General features: G+C 35.4%; 2 protein-coding genes and 1 non-coding gene across 3 annotated transcripts in view; all 3 read left to right on the top strand.

Annotated features, from left to right (window-relative positions):
- Nucleotides 1-1,348: 1,348 nt before the first annotated feature.
- LOC112499888 (pheromone-processing carboxypeptidase KEX1-like) lies at nucleotides 1,349-1,693 on the top strand. The gene has a single exon (XM_025103159.1). The coding sequence runs from the start codon at nucleotides 1,349-1,351 to the stop codon at nucleotides 1,691-1,693; it is 345 nt and encodes a 114-aa protein (XP_024958927.1).
- Nucleotides 1,694-20,580: 18,887 nt separating this feature from the next.
- The window catches only part of LOC112500593 (sm-like protein LSM4), a 6,826-nt gene continuing 1,146 nt past the window's right edge, over nucleotides 20,581-26,260 (top strand). Inside the window, exons 1-6 of the mRNA XM_025104102.1 lie at nucleotides 20,581-20,762; nucleotides 20,906-20,947; nucleotides 22,051-22,149; nucleotides 22,258-22,335; nucleotides 24,809-24,848; nucleotides 25,605-25,757. Of these exons, the coding sequence (XP_024959870.1) occupies nucleotides 20,760-20,762; nucleotides 20,906-20,947; nucleotides 22,051-22,149; nucleotides 22,258-22,335; nucleotides 24,809-24,848; nucleotides 25,605-25,757 (415 nt within the window). The 5' untranslated portion in view covers nucleotides 20,581-20,759. The remainder of the gene's footprint in view (nucleotides 20,763-20,905; nucleotides 20,948-22,050; nucleotides 22,150-22,257; nucleotides 22,336-24,808; nucleotides 24,849-25,604; nucleotides 25,758-26,260) is intronic.
- Nucleotides 23,912-24,081, top strand: LOC112501327. Its single transcript, XR_003067461.1, has one exon. It is a non-coding gene; the product is annotated as a small nucleolar RNA snoR127 (small nucleolar RNA).

The following is a 26,260-nucleotide window of genomic DNA, read 5'->3' on the forward strand; positions in this document are numbered from 1 at the left end:
TGTGAATCAAGATTGTTTGAAATGTAAAACCGAATCTAACAATACAAATCTTTACAATTAACACCCAAAAATTGAACGATTTTGGCTCAAAAACACCAATCCGGACGAAAAAAGTTCAAGAACAGTGAAGAACATATCGAAAAAAAATTTAAAAATCGTGCAGAAAATTGTGTAAAATGGATATATCTTCAAATCCAAACTGCTGCAGCTTGCTTTGATGCCAATTGATAGTCCCAGAATTCATACAAACATAAAATTCATCTTCTCCAACTGTGTCGGTATGTCCTTCATCCATTACTCCGGTGATCAAGACTAAGGAAAACCCCCTAAAGTCTATCCCAACCGCCACCACCCTCTCTTCTAAAAGATCCTCCTCTCAAACCACTCTTGGTTCTCCATCGAGGGCCAAGAAATCCAAAAAGGGGATAACCACATCTATGGTTGTTACCTCTTAAAAGGTTCAAGTCACTGAAAGAAGACTTACCCCCGAGGCAACTTTAGTTATAACCCCTCCTAGCTCTTTAGTGATTTCTTCAGTCACTATCATACATGTGGCTTCTCTCCCAACCACCTTAGTGACCAAAATCACTGAAGGTGTTAATATCAACATAGCCACTACTGAACACCCACTTCCACCTCTCTCAGCCATATTTTCTTCTCTTCCTTCTTTGGTCTCGACACATGCTAGTAATTCATCAGTGATTATCCTCGCTGGTGATGAAGCAATCACCATAAGACCTGAGGTTCCTCTTCTCGAAACACCTAAGTCAATGGAAGCCTATCCTCTCAAAGGCAACCAAGAGAAAACCAATATCAATCATTTAGATTATGCTGATGACCCCTCAGGTAATCTTCCAACCTACCCCTTTAGTTCTTCTAACCTTGAGTTATCTTATGCTCAACCTTCTTCTTTTTTCCAAGTCCTTGCGATGAAGGAACGCCATTAATGAAAGAAGACTACAACATGGCTGATGAAGTGAAGCTGATTCTCTTGACAGTAAAGACTGTCTTAATCAAAATGGACCAAGTCCATAAAGACATGCCTCTCAGGGATGAGTTGTCCTCTAACCTCTCAGTTGAAGTCAATGACATGAAAGAACGACTATCTGTGTTGCAAATCGATGTACGCACCAACCCTGAGGCTATCTATGCTCTCAATAACAAATTCGATGAAGCGCATGCTCAGCTTACCAAGCATGGTGAGATGTTGCAACAGATACTGGATCTTCTCCAATGTCCAGTGCCGGTTCCTGCTCCCTCCTTCACAGCTATGGATCGCCTATCACTGGATCAAGCTCTCGAAGTCGATCTTCTTCAACCTTGACCTCTATCCGTGCTTGAAAAACGAATGGACATTATATCTTTAAGTTTTGATAATCTCTTCTCTCGTCATGCTGTTGACAAAGAGGGGGAGAAAGACTTGGATGTTGCTGCTGCTGTCCCTACAATACTAGCCGATGCTGATGCTCAAAGAGCTGAAGCAAATGAAGCCGAGGTTGTTGATGATGCCGTCAGAGTTGATGCTCAAGCTCAAGATGAGGACCTTCCTATCACCCCTGTAACTGGTGTTGGTGATAAGGAAGATGATGATGATGATGATGATGATGATGAATCTCCATCCCTTCCTGACGCTGGAAAAGATCTTGGTGGTGATGATAATGAAGACGACGATGACGACGACTTCACCATTTAATACCACAAACCAGCCAGCACTCTGAAAGGAGTCTCTCTCAAGGATTCATCATCCTAGGGAGAGAAGGAGAAAGAAAAAGAGAAAGAAACTTCCACAAAGAACTAGAACACCTCCTCCAAAGACAAAGGTGTTGCTGAAGAAGGAAATCTGAAAGTTCTCTTCGAACCTATTGTACCTCAAGAATATACTAAATCCTACAGGTTTGCCACTGTCATCTCCCTATTTCATCTATCTTCTTTTTTTCCTTCTACTACATGTGGTCGTCTAAAGGAATGGGTACATGAAAACCCAACTTGTAGTGTTCCTAGCGACTAATAGATGACTTAGCTTAAAGAGTCATTCGACCAAACTAGAGTAAAAAAATTTCTTCGTACCTCTAGTTGTGGTGAGTTTGACTTTCTTACAGAAGCTGAAAGACTCGAAGCACTCAAGGCTGAGGAAGAACCCCAAATTCAACGACAACAGACTGAGGATGGCCTCAAGATGGCCAAGTCTCTTGCTTCTCAAGTTCTTCTAAAGAAATGGTCTAAAAAGATGGTGAATGTTGTCAAGGCCCAAGATAAATTGCTTTCAATTGCGGAAGCTGAACGTCAAAAAGCAATGAAGCTGAATGACTGAGACAAGAAATGGAGCGAAGATCCTTTAAGTAAAAGAATAAGTCCCCATCGCATCTCAAGTGTCACAATCAATGGATGAATGAAAGATGGTGGACTGCTCATCTTCATGCTCATTTTTAAAGACAACCTTGAAGCTGTTACTGAGTATCCTTCCTACCTTGGATAGTACGGCTACAGTGAATGGCTGGAAATCCGCCAAGCCATTCAGCGCTCAAAGTCAAGGCACAAGCCCATAATTGAAGACATCCTCAATGAGTTGATCAAGAAGATGTCCAAATTTGTTGTTGTACCTACAAAGCCGACATTGAAGAAAGGTGGAAGAAGAAAACGTTCAAATCCTAATGATGGACGAACTTTGAGAAACGAACATGAAACAATGTTCTCCCGGGAGGAAGTCCTGAAGGATTTGAAGAAGCTAGACATCTCTATGTTGAACTTATCTTTGCCAGCGAATGGTCCTTACACACCCAACAATGTGCATCTAAAGCCTGAGTTTGGATTCATATTCCTTGACTATGAAGGCGAACACAGCTTTTAAATAGTGTTTGAGCTCGGTCTCTGTCCTATAGAATATCTTGATTATCTAAGATATTGGTTGGACGATGACTTTTATGGTGAGATGATAGACCACAAGATCATAAAAGATTTTCTACGTCAAAAGATGTTTGGAGAAGAAGTACCGGGTTACATTGACTTCAGCGACTTAGATTAGTTGGAATTTGCTGTCTTGTAAATTATATCTTTCATTGTAAATCTTATTTTTCTATGTCTTTTCTTTCAGTGTAAAACTTATATGTAATAAGTCTAGAATATATTTATTGAAATACTAGTAATTCTCCTTTTGATTAATATAAGTATTTCATCAGTATCACTGAAAAAGATCCCTGAAAAGAGTAATAGGGACACATGTCTATGAGTTCTAGTATGCTCTTACAGTCACTGACAATCTTCAGTCAGTGAACATGCTTTCAGTTTTTGTTTCCCTAATTATATTTTTTCTTAAACTTGTAACTTAAAAAAACTTATATAGTAATAATTGTATCACTGAAAAAGATCCCAAAATAGTTAAAAGGGACATGTAATTTATGTGTAACTTTTCCTTACTATTATACCCTAAGGTAATTTTCTTTATGTTGCTTTGTCATCATCAAATAGGGGGAGTTTGTTGATCCTCTCTCTCATTACTTTGATGATAATCCCTTTTACCTTTCGAAGTATTATGTTTCTGACTTTTCAGTTTCAGCAATCATCACTAAGTCTGTTCAGTGATCGCTGAAACATGTATTGTAATCCTACAGCGACAGTGATACTTCAAGAAGACAAAACTCACACCAAAAAAACCTTCAGTGAATGTCGAAGATTGAAACTGAAGAATAGTGACTAGTACGTTCGTGATCTGAAGCGGTATTCAGTGATTGCAACTTCGTCAACATACGTATGAAGACTATACAAGCCTCAGTGAATGCTGAAGAAACCTCCAACATTATTCCAGCATTTAATGATCAAATGAAGTTTGCCATGCACAATTGTTTTTGTCTTGTCCTTCCACACACAAAGGATAAATCCATACTCTCTCAAGAGTATAGTACTGCATGGAGCCGACTAGTCAACTCTATTTCCCACCAACTTCATGAAAGGATGTTTGCTCATGAATAGACAATAGTACTATTTGCTGTAGCAAAGGACAAGCTTTCCTCTAAAAGATTGACGCATGTTCTACCTCTTCTGAACTGCATTTAATGCAATGGGTATAAATAGCTGGGTGCTCTCCTCACTCATGCAACACAACACATACATACACTTATCTGTAAGCAAGTTAGATTTTCTCTCTAATTCTAAGGTTCATACCCAAGAAGAACACCTTTTTGTCTTTATCTTTTTCGAATTTTTTTTATATTTGACTAAGTTTATCGATGTGTAATTCTAGATTGTTTTAAATAGGTTTTCTCTACCTTTTCTATTTCTGCAAAAAAATCTGTAAAAATCTGTATTGATCCTTCTATATCAATATATATTTTTAAAAGCGAAAGTTTATGTGTTTGTATTCATCCCCCCTATTCTACAAACTATTCGCCTCTAAACTCTTGTAGATCTAACTGGGACCAACAATATCGCACATCCAAGCTGCAGTAGTTGCATATATCGCATGATACTATCTGCAATAGTCGAGTTTATCGCATACATGTCTGCAATAGTTGAGTATATCTCATCAAGCTTCTGCGATAACTAAGTATATCGCATCAAGCTGCTGCGATAGTCGAGTATATCGCATCAAGCTTCTGCGAGATAATTACTGGTAGCATGACTCCATGCTAAGTCGGCAGTAGGGGGACACTATTCATTTTGGGTTTTTCAAATCTTCTGATAATCATTTTGATTAATGATTATTTTAATCAGGTAATGATGTCTTCTCTGTTTTATGATTTACAAAAACAGATTTCTAACGTGCATGACGAGATTGCAGGTTCAAGACATACCAACAACATGAAGGTTATGTAGAATTTGTTAGTAGAGAAAACTTATCTTCAGGAATATTTTAGTGTGTTAGAAAAGAAACTAAAAAAGTTAGAAAATGAAAAGAATGTTTTGATGAATGAAAATGTTCAGCTTATGAAAAAGATTTATGATTTTGAGAAGGGAACAATTCTGAAAGAAAAGTTTTGGAGACGGAAAAGAAAAGTGTTGAGTTCTCAAAGAAAATATATGAACTTGAAAAGGTTTTAGATAACGAAATGAATGATTTTGAAAAAGAAAGAAAGATTTTTACTGATGAGAAGAACAAGTTTGATTCTGAATGGAAAGGTTTTGATAGCAAATTAAATCTTTGGAGATGACTACTGTTAAACATTCTAAACAAGTTTTAAATTTTGAAAACATTGTTGTGTTGGAAAGAAGCAAGTTTGAGTTTGAAAGAAAAGTGTTTGAAAGTGAAAAGGAAGTGTTCATGAAAAAGGGTGCTGGATTATTCAAAGAAATATATGATAAAAGGAAAACTTTAGAAAAAGACTTCGAAAATGAGAGGATAGTTTTTAAGAATGAGATTGTTAAGCTGTCAGGAAATTATCTGTTTTAGAAATAGATCTTGTGACCGGAGAAGAGTTTGAGATCTGAATTACAAAAGAAAATTGATTTGAGTGTTGGAGAAAATAATGTTTTAACTGACAAAGTCACAGAAATTGAAGATATGGTTTTCAAAACTAAGCAGATAATCGAATAGAATTCAATTAAACTTGAATATTTTGAACATATTAGTCCTGATAATATTGTTCTTTCACCATACAATGATTCAACTGATACTGATTCTGTTTTCTCTTATAAGACTGCTTCAAGTTCAATTCATAGCATTGATCCTTTTTCTCCAAGTAGTATGTAAGAATGACTATTCTTCAAGTGTCAAATCAAACCATTATTCTAATAGATACTCCGAATCAATTTTTTTAAAGATATCAGACTCATAATTCTAATATGCATCAAAATAATTTTGTTTCTAATTCAGATAATGATTTAAGAAGGTTAAAATGGTTTGGAAAAAGAAATCAACAACAAATGACTTTACTGGAAACAAACCACATAAATCTCCTGTAGTTGAAACAAAGTTATTTGCTTCTAGGACCGATTTGGCCTTACTTTGCTAGGTCTATTAACCAGATGATTAGTCTGAGCCAGAAAAGGATTTGCTGTTCTACATGCAGAACAAATGATTTTGTAAGTCAGAGGTATGTTGATAAGTGGTATGGTACATACAGTATTCTTGTTTCCCTAGTTAATAGCGTTAAGGCTAAAGCTAACCTCTGAGGACCCAATAAAGCTTGGGTACCCAAAGCTATCTGATCTGTTTTGCAAGAAAGTCATGTGCTTTCTCATTCATAATATTCATATCACATGATTGATCAATCAAAAGGTTATGTTACTTTTGAGGAAAATTACCATATTTTTGGTAAGTGGATGAATTTTAATTTTCAAAAGAATCATGGTAGTTCATTCTAGAAAAGTTACTCCTGTTTGTTTCTTTCTCGATCTGACATATTTTCTCTTGAATTGGTTATTTCCACGTCGAAAATCATTGTTGAATTTTTTAGTGGAAATACCCTCATTTGAATTCTCATTGCTTACCTTCAGTTCATTTCATATCAATGATTCCATTCTTATTTGATATATTAATTATGACTTGTTATTCACAATTTAACATTCTAATCATTGAATATTTGTTTGTAAACATCATGCATAATGAGTCATCATGTTTAGTGTTCGTACTTGTTCTTTGAAACTTCTAAAGAGATACCTTCGTATGTTAGCTTTTAAACACATCAATTTAGAAGTTGCACCTAATTATTTTGAGTCTTGAATACATCAGTTCAGGACTCATTCTTCATTGTTTTTCCTGAGATTCAAAGAATATCTCTGAATGTGTAATATTTTTGAGTGCTAAGAATATAAAAGTTTTAGTGGTCAATTCAGAGCCAAAAGGACCTACCCATGAAACAGATCCCTAGGTTAGATTTTCTGAAATGGAGTATTTGAGGTAAAATGTTGAGAAATTGAGTGTTTCTGAGTTAAAAGAAAATGATGAGAGTGTGACAGGACTTAAAAGAAATAAATATAGTCCTTTCTAAACCAAAACAGTTATCCGGGTAGCCACACAATCTATTCATTCTCATTCTTTGGAGATGAATATTGAAACAGATATGGACCCAATGTCGACTACTCGTGTCACCTCACCCAGCCACTCAAGTATATCACAAGAGGTTCTTGTTTCATATATCATGAAGAATTATCATATAATCTATCTATTCTTCATTCGGAAGATTTAGATATTGAAACAAGAAGACACACCTACGGTCTTCGAACTTCATATTCTATGCACATTGAATCTATTGAGCCAAATATATTTGAATGATATTTTATTGACACATTCATGAGTTTTTGTGACTTTTATTGCATATCTTTGTGTTTATGCCAGAACAGTTTGAGAAGTTAGTTCAATAACTTTACTTCAGTGATAATTGGAAGTCATACCATAATTGTCACTCTGAAAATAGGCCACACAATTATTTTAACTGTTGTGGTAACAGTTGCTAAAAGTGCTTCTGTGTTATATGATTACCTATTTTTCAAGGGGGAGCGATAAAATTGTTTTGAATATCTATTTTTAAGGGGGAGAGAATATCTGGTCTAAATAGGAGAAGTTTTAATGAATGTTTTGAATCTAAAACTGTATTGTTTGTAGGGGGAGAAATTCCAGTCTTTGATTGTGTTATAACCAGGTTCCACGCAACACCGGTTGAGGTAACTTTGCATGATTATTATGTGAATTATGTGAAATATGCACGTTTAATTTAGAAACACATGGATCATACATGCATGTGAATGTGATGCTATGCATGCATATGAGAAAATGATGTGTGTATATGATAATATGCATACATGGGAAATGTGAAAGTGCATGTGCAGTAACATGCTTATGTGAAATCTATTATTAAATTAGATGGTACCTTCATGGTTAAGAAAAATTGATTTTAAAAAAAAAAAATATTAACTTTCACCGCCCAAAGGAGTTTTATATGATTAAATTTGCCACCGCCTTTGTGGGAAATATATATAGAATGTAAAAAAGGATAAGATCTTGTCTTATCATTTTGTTTTAGAAAATAAACCTTTTGAGAGAGAAAGGTGTGTGAGTGTGGCGGTGGAGGTTGTTCTTGTGAAGATTATTGCACAAAAACATCTTGGAGATTCTGTGTTTTTGCTTGAAGAAATTGTTGTGAGTTTGAAACTACAATCTGTACAAATAAGGTGAGTTTTTGATAACTAAAATCCTTATATAATGTTATTTGAAAACTGTTGGGTTTTGATGGTTCGGTTTTTGGAAAAGATTGGATTTGGAAACTGTTTGCTAACAGTTTATAAACATGTGTTCATGATATTGGATTTGGAAACTGTTTGGGAAAGATATAACAGATTATGCTCTTTAAAACAGTTTTGGAATGATATCCTGTTTTAAGGATTTAAAGGAGATTTGGTATTTGGCAAATTGTTGAAAAAACTGATTGTTCTTGAGTTTCAAAGTTTTGATGAATAAAAATGTTCTGAAACCATTATTGGTTAAAAAATATAGAAGACATTCCTTCAAGATGGTTGTGACTTCGGTCTGTCTTCGTTTGGGATTAATCTATAGATTTTGTGAATAAAACTATGGAGGCTGTTTTATCAAGACGGTTGTGACTTCGGTCTGTCTTCGTTTGGAACTATTCCATATATTTTGATGAGGAAATAAGGGTGGCATATCAAGGAGAGGTGTACCTTCGGCTATAAGGGTGGCATATCAAGGAAAGGTGTACCTTTGGATATAAAGGTGGCAATTGAGTATGGATATTATAACTCTTGTTATTAAGTCTTTTAAGACTACAAGAGATTTGAGTTCTTACTTCTTTGTGATTTGAGAACTTAGAGATGTTGCTCTTATTAGAAATGATAGTATTGATGTTATTGAGAAGGGGAAAACTTGGCCTATGGACAATGGTTTTGGATAAACTCTATTTTGAAACAAGTGTTTGATTTAAGAGGAACCAGAGAGGCTCTGGTTGTTCCTTGAAAGGAACCAGAGGGGCTCTGATTGGTACTCATAATAGAACTAGAGGGTTCTGAAGGATGATTTGAAATTTATACAAGTCTTTTATTAAGGTTTTATCTAAACCAGAGGTTCTGTGTCTCTTGGATAAGAACTCTGTGTCTAAATCATATTTTAAAAGTTATTTTAAAAGATTTCATACTTAGAAACTTTTCTTACAAAGAAAGACAGACCAGAGGGGCTTTGGTTGGCCTATCGTGTTGAACCAGAAGCTCTGGTTGGTCTTGCATTTTGAGCCACAAGCTCTAGCTAGTAGAACCAAAGCTTTGGTCATACAAAATCCTTTTAAAAACATGTTTTATTTGTGGGAAAGGTATTTTAATATATAAGGTGTTGGTCTATAAACGTTTTGAGAGTTTTGCTTAAGTAAGAGGTTCTGGTTGGCTTAATTAGAAGCTTTGGTAGAGGAACCAGAGGGGCTTTGGTCCTCTTGTTTGCCAAAATATTTTCTAAGTCTGGTTTGTGGTACCAGAGATCCGATGGACACTAATAGAATGGGGGATTATACTTCATTGTGTGAAATGATCCTATTTGATTAATGTTTTGGTATTTTCACCCTGCAACTACATGGAAAAAAAAGGATCTCACTAGACCTATAAGTCTAACCCTCATTTTATGTTTTCAAATATGTATTGCAGGAAATGCTGAGTATAATGATAGTAAGAGGAAAGGCAAATTGTGAATTATCTTTCTATGTGCTTGACTTCATGAAGATCGATGGATGCATTTTGATAATTAGATGATATATAGTACAAGAGCATGTATTTTAAAATTTTTGAGTTGTATATTTTGTATTATGACTTCTTGTACTTTGGACCTTGGTGGGCTTAAAACATGTATTCTGTGAATGAAATATGTGTTATATGTAATGGGAGTTTGGGGGGTGTTATAGAAAGTGGTATCAGAGCCTAAGTTTAAGGGATTTAGGTATTCACATGCATGATGACTAGACTTAAACTGTTTCATTGCATATTAAGGATCCTAGACATAGTTAGCACAATTGGAATAAATATGATAAGTTAAGAGATCAGTGTGTAAGGTATATTCGGATTACATCTGGCCAATGTAATTTTGAATCTACAGGTACATAACTGACCTTGGACACTTTATTATATTTGGGAATGTGAAAATGTGTTTATTAACTTTAATATCTACAGATGACTAGTAGATCCAGAAGGTCTGAAAGGATCACCTGCCCCAATCCTAATGAAGAAGAGGATTCCCATATCCTTGCTTCTGTTGGAAGATCTGAAGGCAGAGGCAGAGGCAGAGGTAGAGACAGAGGGCAGACAAGAGGCAGAGACAGTCAGGTAGATGTTAGTACAAACCAAGGAGAATCTAACTCTGAAAACATGAATCAGGAACAGATGCCTCAACCAGAATATGTGACTAGAGATATGTTGGCTGAAGAAATGCGAAAGATAAGGGAAACCTTGACTTCCATTATGGGGATTCCTGCCAGAATCGAGACTGGCAGAGTTGAAATTAATCCATCAGCCCCGGTTGTCAACAATAGAGAAGAAGATATCAAAATGTTTTTAACATGCAAACCACCAACCTTCTCGGAGGAAAGAGATCCAGGCAAGGCTATATGTTGGATTAAATAAATAGAATCAGTGTTCAATACCATCAGGTGTGCGAAGTCAGATAAAGTCAGATTTGTTGTCTCTATGTTGAAGTCAAATTCATTGTTCTGGTGGGAAGTAGAATCACTAGCCAAAACATATATCTTGCAAACCTTGTCATGGACATAATTTGTTAATCGCTTCAAAGAACAATTTTGTCCTAAGGCTGCTATCAGACAGATGGAGGAAGACTTTTTGAAATTAGAACAAGGCACCAGAACTGTATGGTAGTATACGAAGAAGTTTATTGAATACTCACGGTTTGCAGAACATTATATCTCTTCTGAATCAAGAAAAGTGGAAAGATACATTTGGGGTTTGAAGCCATCGATCCGAGAATTTGTAATAGCCATGAATCCGACCACTTTTTCATTAACCGTGGATGCTGCAGAAGTGACCGAGAGAAATAAGAACCGCCAAGAAGAATGAAAAGTGATAGAGAAAAGAAAATAGGAAGGTCCATTAGCAGGATACAGAGGACCAAAAGCTGTAAAGTATGGAAACAGACTTGTACAAAGAGTTAGTGAGAAAGCTTGTCCTTGATGTCACCAAATTCATCAGGGTGATTGCAAAACTAATCCAAGAAAGTGTTATTGTTGATCCTCTCTCTCAGTGATTTGATGATAATCCCTTTTCACTTATACGTTGTATTTATGTTTCTGTCTTTTCAGTTCCAGCGATCATCACTGAGCCTGTTCAGTGATCGCTGAAGAACTTGTATTGTAATTTGATCAGATACTTCAAGGAGACAACACTCACACCAAAGAACCTTCAGCCAAAGTCGAAGACTGAAACTGAAGATTAGAGACCGGAGAGTACGTGATCTGAAGCGGTACTCAGTGATTACAAACCAGTCTACATATGTGTGAAGACTGCTTAAGCCTCAGCGAATGCTGAAGAGATCTTCAGGTTATTCCAGCATTCAGCGATCAAAGGAAGCTTGCTTAGCACGATTGTTGTTGTCTTGTCTTTATGCACGATTGTGGTACGGTACGGAGCCGACTAGTTGTTCTATCGTCCACCAACTTTAGGTAAGGATGTTGCCCATGAATAGTGCTTTTTGTACTATTCACCGTGGTAAAGAATAAGTCTTCCTCTTAAGGCTTGACACGCACTCTAACCCTACCATACTGCATTAAATGTTCATTTAATGCACTGAGTATAAATAGAAGTGTTTCTTCTACATGCAGAGTGCGTGCAACTCACTCTCTAAACCTAATTCTTACTTTAAGCATTTTCTAGCCTAAGTAAAGGATCATCTTTTTACAGCATTTCTTTTCTCATTTGCTAAGAATTCATGTGCAACCAAAGATTGTTTAGATAGGTTTTTCTTACCTTATCTTTCCGTAAATAATCTTGTAAAATCTGTATTGGTCTTCTTTATCAATATATATTTTAAATTTGAAAATATTGTGTTTGTATTCATCCCCCCCTTCTACAAACTGTTTTACTTACCTTGTAGACCCTCAAGGGACCAACAAGTGGTATCAGAGCAGTGTTTTCTTCTCTCTTTCTGTTTAGTTGTTTTCTGTATTAGTTTATCTTTTTCCTTAGATAACTTTACCGCTTACAAATGGCTTTACAAATTACAAACACACACACACATAAGACAATAACTCTCTTGCCAAACCTCCTCGGCTTGTCCGTGACAATTTTAGTCTCTGGAAGAATCGGATGTCGCTCTTTCTTGAAGATGTGGATCCTGAAATTCCACATTACATAGAAAATGGACCATATATTCCATTTGCTATTGTTCCGGCTGTTCCAGCAACAGTTACGACTGCCGCGATTCCTGAACAGCAAATTCCAAAGCTCCCACACCAATGGAGCGATGAAGATAAGATGAAAATAGCTATAGACACGCCCGTTCGGTCTATAATAGCTATGTCTTTTCCTGATGAGATTTATCACTCAGTGATGAAGCTCAAAACCTCTAAATCCATGTGGGACACACTTTGTGTCCAATATGAAGGAGCCACTCAGGTTCAAGAGACCAGAAAGATCAATCTAGTAAGACAGTATGAAAGCTTTCTCTGTGGAAAGTCTAAGACGCTGTCCGAAGTACATCAACGATTTAACTGCCTTCTTATTGATCTTAGGGCTGTTGGCAGGAATATTCCAATTCTAAAATTTTAACCAAGTTTTTCGAATGCCTTCCTGAGTCTTGGGACACCTTTTCCATGTGTCTCAGGATGTCAAATGACATGTCCACTCTTTCTCTTTCTACTTTATACGAGATTCTGCTTAACCATGAGCAATCTCGTCAACTGAAGAGGAATCTTGTAAAAGATTCCAGGGAAATGAACATATCTCCTTTGCCTTGATCCCTGAAGCTTCTTCAGCTGAAACTTCTTCTACCCCTTTTGTCTCTTCTCTTCCTCCTGTTGTTATCATGGAGATAGACTCTTCTATCTCTGAGGATATTCCAGAATCTGACTTAGCAGATTTTGATGAGTCCCTGGCCCTCCTGACTAAGTCTTTCAGGAGGTTCGCCAGTAAAAACAACTTCCGCAAATTTCCTCAGCTGTCCCTTAGGGAAAAGCCAACGTCTGAAAGAATAGACAAAGCTTCAGCTGTCTGCTACAACTGTCACCGGCCCGGACATTTTTCAGGTGAATGCAGATCGAAGAAGACTGCGACGCCATCCTCCAAATTTCCTTCCTCCTTCAGGACTAAAGATGAAAAGTACTTAAAACTGAAAGAGAAGTACAAAAAGATGAAGAACAACCAGCGTAAGGCTAAAGGTCTTGTCGTTGAAGAGCATGACTGGGCTGAGTCATCCGATGAATCATCTTCAGATGAAGAGGATACAACCTATATCTACTTGATGACCATAGATGCAGATGAAGATTCTTCAGAAGCATCTACTTTCTCTAAGCCATCCACCTCTTCTATTTCTCAGGACGTCAAAGGTATATGGTATCTTGATAGCGGATGTTCAAGACATATGACTGGAGATAAATCCCTATTAACTCATTTCAAGGAAGAAAGAGGACCTTCCGTAACCTTTGGTGGTAACGTAAAAGGATATACCAGAGGTTTTGGTATATTAACCAATGGTGCAAAAACTTTCAAACGCATTGCATATGTTGAAGGACTGAAGCACAATCTTCTTAGCATCAGTCAACTGTGTGATAAAGATTATACAGTTAAATTCTCGAAGAATTCATGTCATGTTCTTGACAAAGATGATAAGGTTGCCTTAACCGGTTCTCGTCTAGAGAATGTATACATCATCAATATGAATTCTTCTCTCACTGAGAATAGATGCTTCTTCTCTAAAGCCTCATCAGATATTAACTGGCTATGGCACAAACAGCTAGTCACTCTAACGCATCTTCTTCAGACATCGCTGTTGTGCCCATTAGCTGTGTTCCTCTTTCTACTTCAGACACTGATCAATCAATGAATGAATGAAATGCCTTTAGTTTTTGAACCCGTTTTAGTCGCTGAATCTGAGGCTCCTTTGGCAATAGTCTTTATTGCTGAAGATACTGCTGCTGAAGCCTCATCTTCTGTTCCTGAACTTGCTTATTCAGATGAAATACCTTACTGGCTCAGCGATGGACTAAAGACCATCCAATTCATCAAATCTTGGTGATCCGGATGTAGGTATCAGGACACGTCATGGTCTGGGTAATATCTATCTCTTCATCAACTTTCTTTCTTTAGTTAAACCCAAGAAGATCAATGATTCTATCTCTGACCCTAGTTGGGTCCTTGCCATGCAAGAGGAGCTCATTGACTTTGATAGGAACAAAGTCTGGTACCTTGTCCCACGTCCATCTAACAAATCAGTGATAGGCACCAAATGGGTCTATCACAACAAGTTGGATGAAGATGGTGTGATAACCCGCAACAAGGCTCGACTTGTTGCTCAGGGTTATAGACAAGAAGAAGGGATCGACTATGACAAAACCTTCACACCAGTGGCTAGACTCGAAGCAATTCGACTCTTTCTAGCCTTTGCTGCCCATAGAGACTTCAAAGTCTTTCAAATGAATGTAAAGAGCGCTTTCCTAAATGGGAAACTTCAAGAGGAAGTTTATGTTGAACAACCTCCAAGGTTCCTTGACCTTAAGTATCCAAACCATGTACATAGGTTGGATAAAGCTCTTTATAGGTTAAATCAGGCTCCTCGTGCCTGGTATGATACCCTTTCATCTTTTCTCATCTCTGAGAAATTTTCTCGTGGAAAGATTGACCAGACCTTATTTCTTAGGAAAGTTAAAGGTCACATCATTCTCATCCAAATTTATGTCGATGATATTATTTTTGGTTCCACTAATCCCTCTTTATGTTTTTGTTTCTCTGAATGCATGAAGAAAGAATATTAGATGAACATGATGGGAGAACTAACATTCTTTTTAGGTCTCCAGATCAAACAAACAGATAAAGGCATCTTTACCAACCAAAGTAAGTATGTTCAAGAAATGCTGAAAAGGTTTGATCTATCCAACAGCTCATCTATGAAGACTCCAATGGCTCCTCCACTTTCTCTCAACAAGGATCCAAATGGAAAGCCTGTGAACGTTACAGTTTACAGAGGAATGATCGGCTTCCTGCTGTATCTAACAGCTAGCCGACCCGATATCATGTACTCCACTTGCTTATGTGCAAGATATCAAGCTGAACCAAATGAATCCCATCTAATCGCTATCAAACGCATATTCAGATACCTTAAGGGAACTCCTAACATGGGTCTTTGGTACCCTAAAGGTTCAGGTTGTGACCTAATCGGTTATTCGGATAGTGATTTTCCAGGTTGCAAAAATTGATAGGAAAACATTGGAGGCTGTCAGCTTCTAGGTGGAAAGTTAGTGAAAAAGCAAAATTCAGTGTCACATCAATAGCTGAAGCTGAATACGTAGCCGCTGGTAACTGCTGTGCCCAAATCCTTTGGATGAAAAACCAGCTTCTGGACTACGATCTTCAGTTCTCAAAAACTCCTATCTATTGTGATAGCACTAGTGCTATTGCTATTGCAAACAACCCTGTACTTCACTCCAAGACCAAACATATAGAGATCCGATATCATTTTATCAGAGATCATGTTATGAATGGTGATATTGAACTTCACGTCGTTCCAACTGAGTATCAACTCGCTGACCTTTTCACCAAGCCTCTTGATGAGACAAGATTTAACATCTTGATTAGCGAATTGGGGATGTTGAACACTGAATATTAATCTTCATCTATTAAGCATCACTCAGTAAGTGAAATGATTCAGTGCTCTATCTCTGACACTTAACTTTTGAGTAAATATATCTATTTTCTCTCATGTATGATTACTCTTCTCTTTTCTTCAACTTAAAACCCTCACTGAAGCTTTTCTCTTTCAGTGTCTAAACGTTTTAAAAGTGGTTTTAGTGATTCTCTTGTCACTGACCATATCTAAGTATATCTTTATACTTGCTCTTAAAAATCAAAACAATCACTGAACTTTTCTCCTTTAGTGATTAAAACGCTTTTTAAATGCCAGTTTCAGTGATTCTCTCATCACTGACACTGATGCCTTAAAACCCTCACTGAATCTTTCTTTTCAGTGATAAAATGTTTTAAACGGTCTTATCAGTGTTTTGTTAAATACTGTATGACTCTTTGTTTTCTTAAAAACTTTTTTTTTAAAATAAAATAGTTAATAAACCGTCTTAATGACGACATTCTCTATTTACTATGCGCAACGCTTTGAGACGCGCAAAAGGTTCTGTCATTACGCTACCTCATTTAATGCCATCCAATCATGAATAAGAACATGGTATTTTTCATCATTACCAATTTCTCGAACCGTCGTCTTTTTACCCTCTCATATTCCTTCTCTCTCCTCCTGCCTATAAATATGAGACTTCTTCTCCACTTTTCTCTTTACGCTTTCAAATTTCTTAGACGGAACTCTGCTAAGATCTCTCCAAAACAAGAACTCTCTCAAATCTCCAAACACTTTTCGACCTTTCTCTCTAATCTTCAAAGGTCAATATTTTCTTCTTTCTCTTCTACTATAAGAAATATGTTTAATCTGTTTAAGAACTTTGTTCTCTTAATACATTAAATTATAAAGATTATTTAATCAACTCCTTCTTGGTTATAATCTTGTTTCTATATACACACTTTACTTGAAAAACCCCTAAATCTTCATTAAGGATTTTTCAAAAGAAGTTTTTATTTTTTCAAAAACTTTCTCTATACTCTTCTCCCAAACAATCTTGGTTTAAACTAACAATCTGTTTATATATTTCTTATTGTTACAAACAGATGACCGCCAAGAATGTCAACTTCTCAATCGATGAGGTCTCCTTCAAGGCCAATAATCATTAGGTAAGTCCATGGTCAATAGAGTTAGATCCCTCCTATCAATCTTAGCCCTCTTCTTCTCATCAACATTATACATCTTAACATCCTTCTTAATTCGAGATGCAGGGATCTCTAGAGTGTTATTAGTTCCAGGAACTACATGGATCTCAATGAATACCTCAAGTGGTCCTTCATTAATTGATTTCATTAAATCCTCATCAATGTTGTCAAGAAATTGAATCATGTGGATTCTCTATTGATGACACTCTCCAACAACCAAGGCAGAAGGTTTTGTCTCAAATCCGATACTTATCTATTCTTTTGATATCTTTATATCAGTAATTAATAATCGATTCAACTGAACTTGACAAGATTCAAAGAAATTTATCAAGAAATAGATCAAATTAAGAATAAGAACAATTTCACTATAATCTGATTGAATTTGATCAGTTTTTGAATCCAAAATCTTCAAGAATGAAATTCTTCACGATAAGAATCAATATCTTGAAATTAATTGTAGATATCCTTTCCACATTGCAGTTGAAAGGCTCTGATACCAATTGTAGATTCTTGTATATTGATCTTACTAATTATAGTAACAAAGATTCAATAACAGATAAGGACTATGTAGATATAGATCAAGAAAGTCGGCATGTCATTGATTTTCAAGTTTGAGTACATGAGAGAGAATCTAGAGAGGTAAAGTATTACATAAAAGTACAAGTGCAAAGTCTGTATAAAATTATTCTAACAGACTCAAGTAACTTTATTTATACTAGAATAGAAGGACTTAAGATATATGACGTTACAAAGCAGAGTAATTACAAATTGACACGTGTTCTAGTATCATAGTCTTTAGGTCTTTAAAAGATAGATGATCTCAGAGTGAATTGAACAAGTATCTAACTAAGGGTAAGTGTATCCAGAGTTATCTTCCGAACTCTGATCTCCCTCCAGTCGAACTCTTAAGACTTTGTTCCTTAGAGCCTTTATCTCAGTTCCGAACTCTAGATCCACTATCCAGACATGTACATAGCAGATTATCTAATTCTAGCTCTTCTTATTCAGGACTTTAGGCTCTCTTTCCAGAGTTAAGCACTTAGACAAAAACACATCTTGAACCAACTTTACAAAGCAACCTATAAATAAGGTGATAAACCTAATTCTTTGATGATCAAATCTTTTAGGTTTTGACTATCAAAAAAAAAATGAATATTATGTTTTTTTTTTGTTAAGAAACACATATTTAGATTTAGGGGTTTTGGACTAGCACCAGATAGAAGATAACAACGTGTTCGTATGTGGATCATAATATAGGAAATCTACATTGATTTCTAAGGTGCTTTGTCAGAACGCACGCCAAATCTGAAAATGGTTTGTCTAGATTTGTTTTAAATGTTATTGGATCTAACTTAGTGTTTCTGGAAAAGATTTCTAAAATAATGTAACCTAAATTATTTTTCGCTGCATTTTTAAAGTTACAAAGTTGTTGTAAAAGCATATAGGGGGCATAAATTATTTTCATATGAAGAAAAGAAAGAGGAATCGTTTGGTATTTAGACATCATCATTAGATGCAAACAAGCATAAATGTTGGTGATGATGAAATCGGAGTCTGTCCCATGGGAACCAAAAGGGCAAAAAGGAAAAAGAAGAAATCACAGCTACCTCAAATGCCGAAGTAAAAGGTAAGCAAGATCTAATCAATAAAAATACCACTTTGTGGATGTCTTGGATAAATGAAGTGAATGAAAACATCAAGTAAATGAGAAAATTATTCAATTAACCAAAAAGATTGGAAGAAAAAAGAATCCTAGTGCAAAATACAGAAGGCATGACAAATGAACAACTAGCGTATCATAAAATTTTGTGTGACGAAACTAAAGTGAGATGCAATATTCAGGTTTAAAGCTACTTTTTTTAATATTGGTTACTGTAATGTTTTTAGTTTTTAAATTTTAATATTAAATTATTTTTGTTTTTGAAAAATATGACGTGGGTTTTAAAATAATAAAATTAAATAAGGAGTTTTTATAAAACATTTTAAAACGATGAGGATAATTATAATGTGATCGATGAAAAAGATTTTGAATTGGAAAAGAATAGAAATAAGTTTTTGTTAAAATAGCAACTAGAAAACTAATGTGACAAAAATAAAAAAGTAATTAAAAAATTAAGCATCGGATATGCTTTTATATTATTCACTACAACATCAACAAAAAAATATCAATGTAACCTTAGGGTGCGTTTGGTACGCTCGATAGAATAGAATAAAAATATGTTCCATATTTGACAAATTTTTTATGTGAAACAGACAAGAATAAAGTGGAATAGGGCTGTTTCACCCCTAGCTTGTAGAACAAGGTAGAATAGACTTATATTTTACCAATATAATCTCAAAATAAAACTTAATTATCTTATAAAACATCAAATATGTCTCTTTTTTACATTTAATTCATTCTTTAAATTTTATTTATTGTATTTTTGCTTTTTAAATATTCATTTACGATCCTCCAAATATTATTTGTATATGACTTCTATATTTTTATTAATTTATGTAACTTATTATATATTAATNAAAGAATAATATAAAAATTAAAAACTACATAAACTTTTTATTTTGGTGTCATTTTAATTGTTTTGACTAAAACTTTCTGATAATATATTTTGTTGTAATAAATATTTATTTTATTGTAATTTAATAAATTACATAAAACTAATAAAAAATATATATACAACTCATTAAAAGTAAATTGGTCATTTTATTTGCTCTATTTTGTACAATTTTGTCTTATCAAACACTGAACAACTATTATGTTTTGTCCTGATTTGTTCTATCTTATCTTGTCTGGATACCACATACAAGCCCGTTCCTGACATTTTATAGGCCCTGGACGAACGTAAAAACATGACCCACTGCAAGAAACAAGGCACCAACTTTTGTCGTCGCTAAAAGTCCATTTATCATCAGAAATAACATAGAACAATAACATGGCGTCGTTATAACTTGTAACGGAAATATGTGATCCCTAAAGGCGCATCGTCAAAACACACTTTTCTTGTACTGATCCTTAGTAAGTAGGAAAAAAAATTCAATAAATGTTTTTTATCAGTATAAAATTGAGTATAAAAAATGATAATAATTTACTGAGAAAAGAAATCTTAATAACAAGAAATATGTGTTATTTTGATACAAAAAAAGAATTTATGTGAATGAAATAGTCATGAGGGTCAATGAGAGATCAATAATAAAGAAGATTATCAAAGTTTTCTATACAAGTAGACAAATGAGAATCAATAAGAATATGAAAGAAAAGATGATCCATTGAGATCCAATAAAAATAAATAATGAATTAAACATATAATACGCAAGCTCAACAAATAATTGTTTAAGCACTTAAATAGAATTACAAAAATCTATTCATAATTTGTAATACAAAAGGGTACCACATCATCAATTTCTTTGTACGTCTCAAATCTAAGGAGAAATAAAAATTTTCTTGTGACCATGAATGTTTAAATACGATGACTCCGAATTATCTGTAAAACAAGTGGTCGTCTTAAGATTAATCGGCTCGTACAACGAGTTGAATATTCAAATTAATAACAAAAATAATAAATTTGTTAAAAGAAATCGCTGTAATAGATGGTCAACTCCACCAATCTTCATAATACGAGGGGCTTAAGTGAAATTTAAGTTAGGTCATATTGATGGATCTTTGTGAGTATTAAAACCCTTGTAAAACCTTCGCTCCAATCAAATTACCGGCGGCCCATTAATTTACAGCATTGTCGGAGTTTGATTCCTAAATTATTTTGAAAAAGATGAATCGTTATACCTAGATCTCTCCCTATTATCAGCATTAAGGTCGCCGTTCTCCTCGTTGTCGCTCCGTGTATTTCAAGATGGTAAGTAGCTATAATGGTTTTCGATGATCGATTTTAGGGTTCAGTTTCGATCCTTAGTTATATCATATGCTCCTAGTCTTCTTTATTACCTCCCCCCCTTTCCCGTTGATTACTTGATTTATCAGGTTTTCTCATGATTTCAGCTTCCATTATCTCTGCTTAAGACGTCACAAGGACATCCTATGGTGAGTCTCTCCCTAATATATATATATATATATAGATTTTATCTTTGTTGCTATGACCTTTCTGTTGAAATCGTTGTGAAGAAAAAATTTCTTTTTCCTTGAAGAAAGAAATATGATTCCCTTCAACCTGGTTGTGTGGTGGTTGCATCTAAACCATCGTATAAATGAATAAAATCATGCGCAGTTTGTTATTTTTGAAAGTTACATGTAAATAACAATGCTAATTGTTATTGATTTTGTTAAAAGCTCAAAATTAGAATCAGGATGAGTAGCTAAAGAAACAAAGAATAACGATCCTGGATTGACTTGGGGTTAGATTACTTTTTATTTGATTTTAAACGGCAACGAAACTCGCACACAATATCGCATATTGGTACAGTTAGGCCAATGACCGCATGTTATTTTTTATTTGATTATATTTTCATAAATAGTTAGAGCGAATAATCCAACATGATTTTTGTAGTTTTGTATAAAAGAAGCCTCGCCAAGATTTTTGGTTCTATACCACTTGTCCTGCCAATGTTTAAATGCATGCATTTTACAGCACTCTAGCTTTGATAGTTAGATGATTCCAGAAAGTATCTATCAGATTAACCTAATATATACCATCTCTAAAGCCACAGCATACTTTTTGATGTAAAATGTAGAACCTTCCCTATGAGTAATTCTTATGAATTTTGAATTTTATTAAAAACTTTAAAACTGAGTGGTGCTCATTTGCAGCAAAGGTCTTAAAGTTTGTTATGGTTCTCAAAGTTCTCTCGAAATTTTTTACTCATACCAATATTGAGATTAAAGAAGTAACATCGTGGATGCTGAAAGTGCATTTGATTTTGATTTGTTTTCCTCATACAGAGAGAGTGTTATCTTTAAATTTGGATAAGCAATTATACATATATATTAAACCCAAAATTTTGGTTTAATGACAACAAGTCAACTGTGACTAATGTATTATGTTGGCAAAAATGAAGCATGTCAACCATGTAATGTGGGAAGTATGATGCAACTTTCAATTACCACTTCTATCTTTTTTAGAAAGTTCTAGGTTGTGAAATCATACATATATGCTTGTGGATTTACTAACATTATATTTCTTGTTACAGCTGGTGGAGCTGAAAAATGGTGAAACTTACAATGGGCATCTGGTGAACTGTGACACCTGGATGAATATACATCTTCGCGAAGTGATTTGTACCTCAAAAGTACTTTTATTTACAGTTTCAGTATTCGATTGCTATAATTCTTTTCTCTATGGGTATAGCCCTACCTTAAAGATAAGGAATGTGCTGAAGTATGAAAACTGTTGACAGGATGGTGATAGGTTCTGGAGGATGCCTGAATGCTACATCCGTGGAAACACTATAAAGTATCTTCGTGTGCCAGATGAGGTATTTGAATTTCTGTATGTTCAATGGCATGTCAGTCTGGAGTTTTCTTCAGAGTATTTGATGCTCCTTTCAACTTGTGTGATATTTTAAGACTGCTATCTGCCAAACCAGTAAGGAGTTGGTAGTCGTGTAGGAAAAGAAGTGACGTGGTTGCCAAAATTGTAGGTAGCACCATCTGAGGCTGGTGACTTGTAAAGTTCCAGTTGACAACAATTTAGGATCTGGAGATGTTTATTCAGATGTCAACCTGTTGAATGTGTTCATCACTTCAAAGTTGTTAAAGGCTCAAGGCTCACTTAGGCGCAAAGGGATCCCAGGGCCTAGGCGCGGGCCTCAGGAATGTGAGGCGCTTCTTATAAAAAAAGTATATATATATATGTACACACACAGAGTTATACACAACTCAAATAGCAAGTACTCCAGTGCAGCAACCAGCAATACTTGATAGAGGCAGAAGGGAGAACGGTTTAAAGCGTGAGTCATGAGGGAGAAGTTCTAGGGTCTAGGTATTTATACAGAAAGAGGCTTGAAGTTATAAGAACTGGGTATTTAATATTAGTGTTTGACTTATATCATCTATTTAGTAACTCTTCTTTTAAGAAGTCTTAGGAGATTAGAAGATGAGAAAATTTATTTAATATTGGGGTTTGACTTGATATTTAGTAACTCTTTATGAGGCATGCCTAGGCCCAGAAGGCACCTCAACCAACGACAGGACTTTAGTGAGCCTCATGAATAAGCCTAGCCTCGACTTTAAAAAAGCCCAAGACCTTGAGCCTTATGAGCCTTATGAGCCTTGGAGCCTCAGCGTGCCTCAGGCGAGCTTTTAACAACTATGCATCACTTCGTCAATTGATTCTTAACCCTCAATATCTGTCAATTTTAAGTAAATCTAGACCCAATCTTAAGTTCAATGAATGTCTTGACATGGTGGACGTGCATATCGACTAGTTTCTTTTTAATTGTATCTGTTTTTTTGTATTGAAAATGTACACATAGCTTTCAATTTATGGCATGAGGACTAGTGGACTTTGGTGCAACCCTACACCTATTGGTTGTTGGTTTGACTGAACATTAAGAGGGTGTGTGCATATTTTTCTAGTTTTTCTTTTTCTTCTAAAAGATATGGCATGAGTCTTTAAGGATTTCTTTGGCTTCATAAAATGATCAGACTTATATTGGACTTATTGGTTCACTTAGTTTCCTATTGCAGATGTAAGAAATCTAATCATCAAATTTATCCTTGAATTTTGTTGTGATTTATAGTCATGATCAGCAGTTCAGTCTTTTCAGGCTACCTTTCTTTTTGCACACACTTATTGCATGCTTTTGCAAATTGGGGGTCTTCACAAAAACAGCCGCTCTACTCTTCAGTGTTGGGTTTGCATACATCTCACCCCTTCCAGGACCCACCTTGAGTGTGATATGCTTGGCTTGTTTTTTCATTATGAATAAAGATCTTATTTGTTTTTATCTTTTTACTTTACGATAATACATTTTCTTCACAGTTATGTTTATAGGGGATTCTACAAGCAGCTCTTTAAGGCTGAAGATTTGTCTATTTGTGTATGCCTGTCTGGAATGATGCAACTTAGCCAAATCAGACATGGATGTGCTCCGTGGGATTGTTTCTAAGTAGCTTGTGCCAGCATCTGTTGGATGCAGTTGTGCAAGTCACAGTTCACATCCTTTGTTGAAGTGCATCTCTCTGATGATAAAACAGAGAATGGTTGCTAGCTGACCAGATTTTGTTCAGGCCATATATTATTTGTTTTCAAGTAGAAAGATGGTGCCATACATACATATCATGTACATTTTTTAGTCTGTTAACTGGGAGGGATCCTTTTGCACTAGACTTCCCATATCTTGCTGACTCTTGTCTGGTTTCTTTTGTATGTGCCTAAGATGTGTCTGACCTTGCAAGTATAATTGTGCAATTGGTATGACAAGTTATATTGTTCCTCTGGTTGGAACAACTTTAATTTTATAGGGTCATTCTCAACTGTCTAGTAGCTTCATCGGACGCATGTACTCATGTTGGTGTGCATATCTTTATTATACCAACAATTTCACTTGCTTAATAATCCAACTTCAGTTTTGATTTTTTACCAAAATTTTACACTATTCTGAAGATCTATCTATGACTTGGAGTTGGATTTGAATCAATGTGGGTAAAAGATCAATACTAGTGTTCAAGCCAACTTCTTCTCCCCTTGTAACAAAGATCCTCTGCAGTGCTTTCTCTTCACACAGGGAACTTTCTTTATTGTGACTGACATCTCAATGCCCTCTTCGGTCTGCTGCCTTTCTTCATCTTAGATTGTTATATTCTTGGGTTGGAAATATAGTGCCCCTTCTAAATTGTATGCAATTGCGGGGATGTCATATAATTTTTTTATAGCAGTTACATTTTTTGTTCTCTCAATGGATGCAGTAGACAACGTTTATTACATTCTCTTGCTTTTGTTTCCAGGTGATTGACAAGGTTCAGGAAGAAACCAAGAACCGTACCGGTATGATCTTCCTTTGAAATTTGTTTCCTGTTTCTTTTTTCTAGTTTGGAAGGAAATTTTCTTAGGCCTTTGATACAACCAAGTGTCTGATGCGAAAAAGATAACAATTGGCTCTGGACCAATCTCAAGTATAACCAAAATCAATGTCTCTACAGTTTGCATGCATTTTCTTAATATTTGGGATTTGCTTTTCCTTTTCTATTCCCTTCTCTAGATGCCTATATATATGGAGAGAGAAAGAGAGAGGGATTTGGGGGTCATATGAGATCTCCAGTTCTCATGAGACCCGAGTGCTTGAATGAGTTGATCGTGCTGATCCTTCACAGCAGAACACCGAACCCTCACATGAAAAATTGAAGATTCACATGAAAGAACTGAACCTTCACAATAAAATCTTGAAAAACACGGCAAACCTTCATACCAAAAAGGAAAAACACACCAAACCTGACAGTTCAGGCTACGGTTGTGTTTTTGCCTTTCTTGATATGTGGGTATACTGCCTTACTTCTCTGTATGTGTCCCCAATGTGCTATTGTTCCCTACACATTTTTCTTGCATATCCAAGGGGTTATCATGGAAACAACCACCCTACTCTTTGGGGTAGAGGTCAGGTGTACATCTCACCCCTCCTAGACCCTGTTTTCGTTTTGGATTTTACTGGGTTAGTTTGGTTTATACCGATAACAAATATTTAATTCTTAGGCTACATTAACCAAGATGAATATTTGCTAATTTGTTCATTATTGGTTTTCGCAGATAGAAAGCCACCTGGGGTAGGGCGTGGAAGGGGAAGAGGTAGGGATGATGGTGGTGGTAGAAGGCAACCAAGAGGCATGGGGCGTGGCATGGATGAAGGAGGTGGTAGAGGGAGGAGCCAAGGAGGCTATGGAGGCAATCCCAGCAACAGAGGTATGACATTATCAACCTAAAATGTTGGTTTAAAAGGTCTTGGTGATTATAAATATATATATTTTATATATAGCCATATAGGGTTGGGTTCTGGTGAGATCTAGTGTTTTGCGAGAACATGAGGAAAAATTAAGGTGACTTTATATTGTCTGAAAGTTTATCGTGGGAAGAGATACGCTTGTATTGTGTGACAGTTACAACATTCATACAATATAATGTAACCTCTGGATACACAATTGAAGCCAGAAGGCAATGTAAAAGTGATGACTTTCATACAATAGAACGTCGCATTCATACACTAAAATATCTTCACTTGTTTTCACATTCTCCTGAAAGTGAATTTTCTCACCCCCTCATACACACATATAATATATATATATATATATACACACACATATAATATATATATATATATCTTATGTTCCGGTGAGAAATCAAATTCTAAAGAAGCATAGGAACCATTTTGTAAGCTTAATATGTAAATGTACGGTAATACATGTTAA

Source organism: Cynara cardunculus (assembly GCF_001531365.2).
Source record: "Cynara cardunculus var. scolymus isolate 2C chromosome LG 17, CcrdV1, whole genome shotgun sequence".
NCBI classification, from domain to species: Eukaryota; Viridiplantae; Streptophyta; class Magnoliopsida; order Asterales; family Asteraceae; genus Cynara; species Cynara cardunculus.

Coding starts and splice junctions, on each gene's coding strand:
- LOC112499888 (XM_025103159.1), top strand. CDS start 1,349: ATGGACATTATATCTTTAAGTTTTGATAATCTCTTCTCTCGTCATGCT.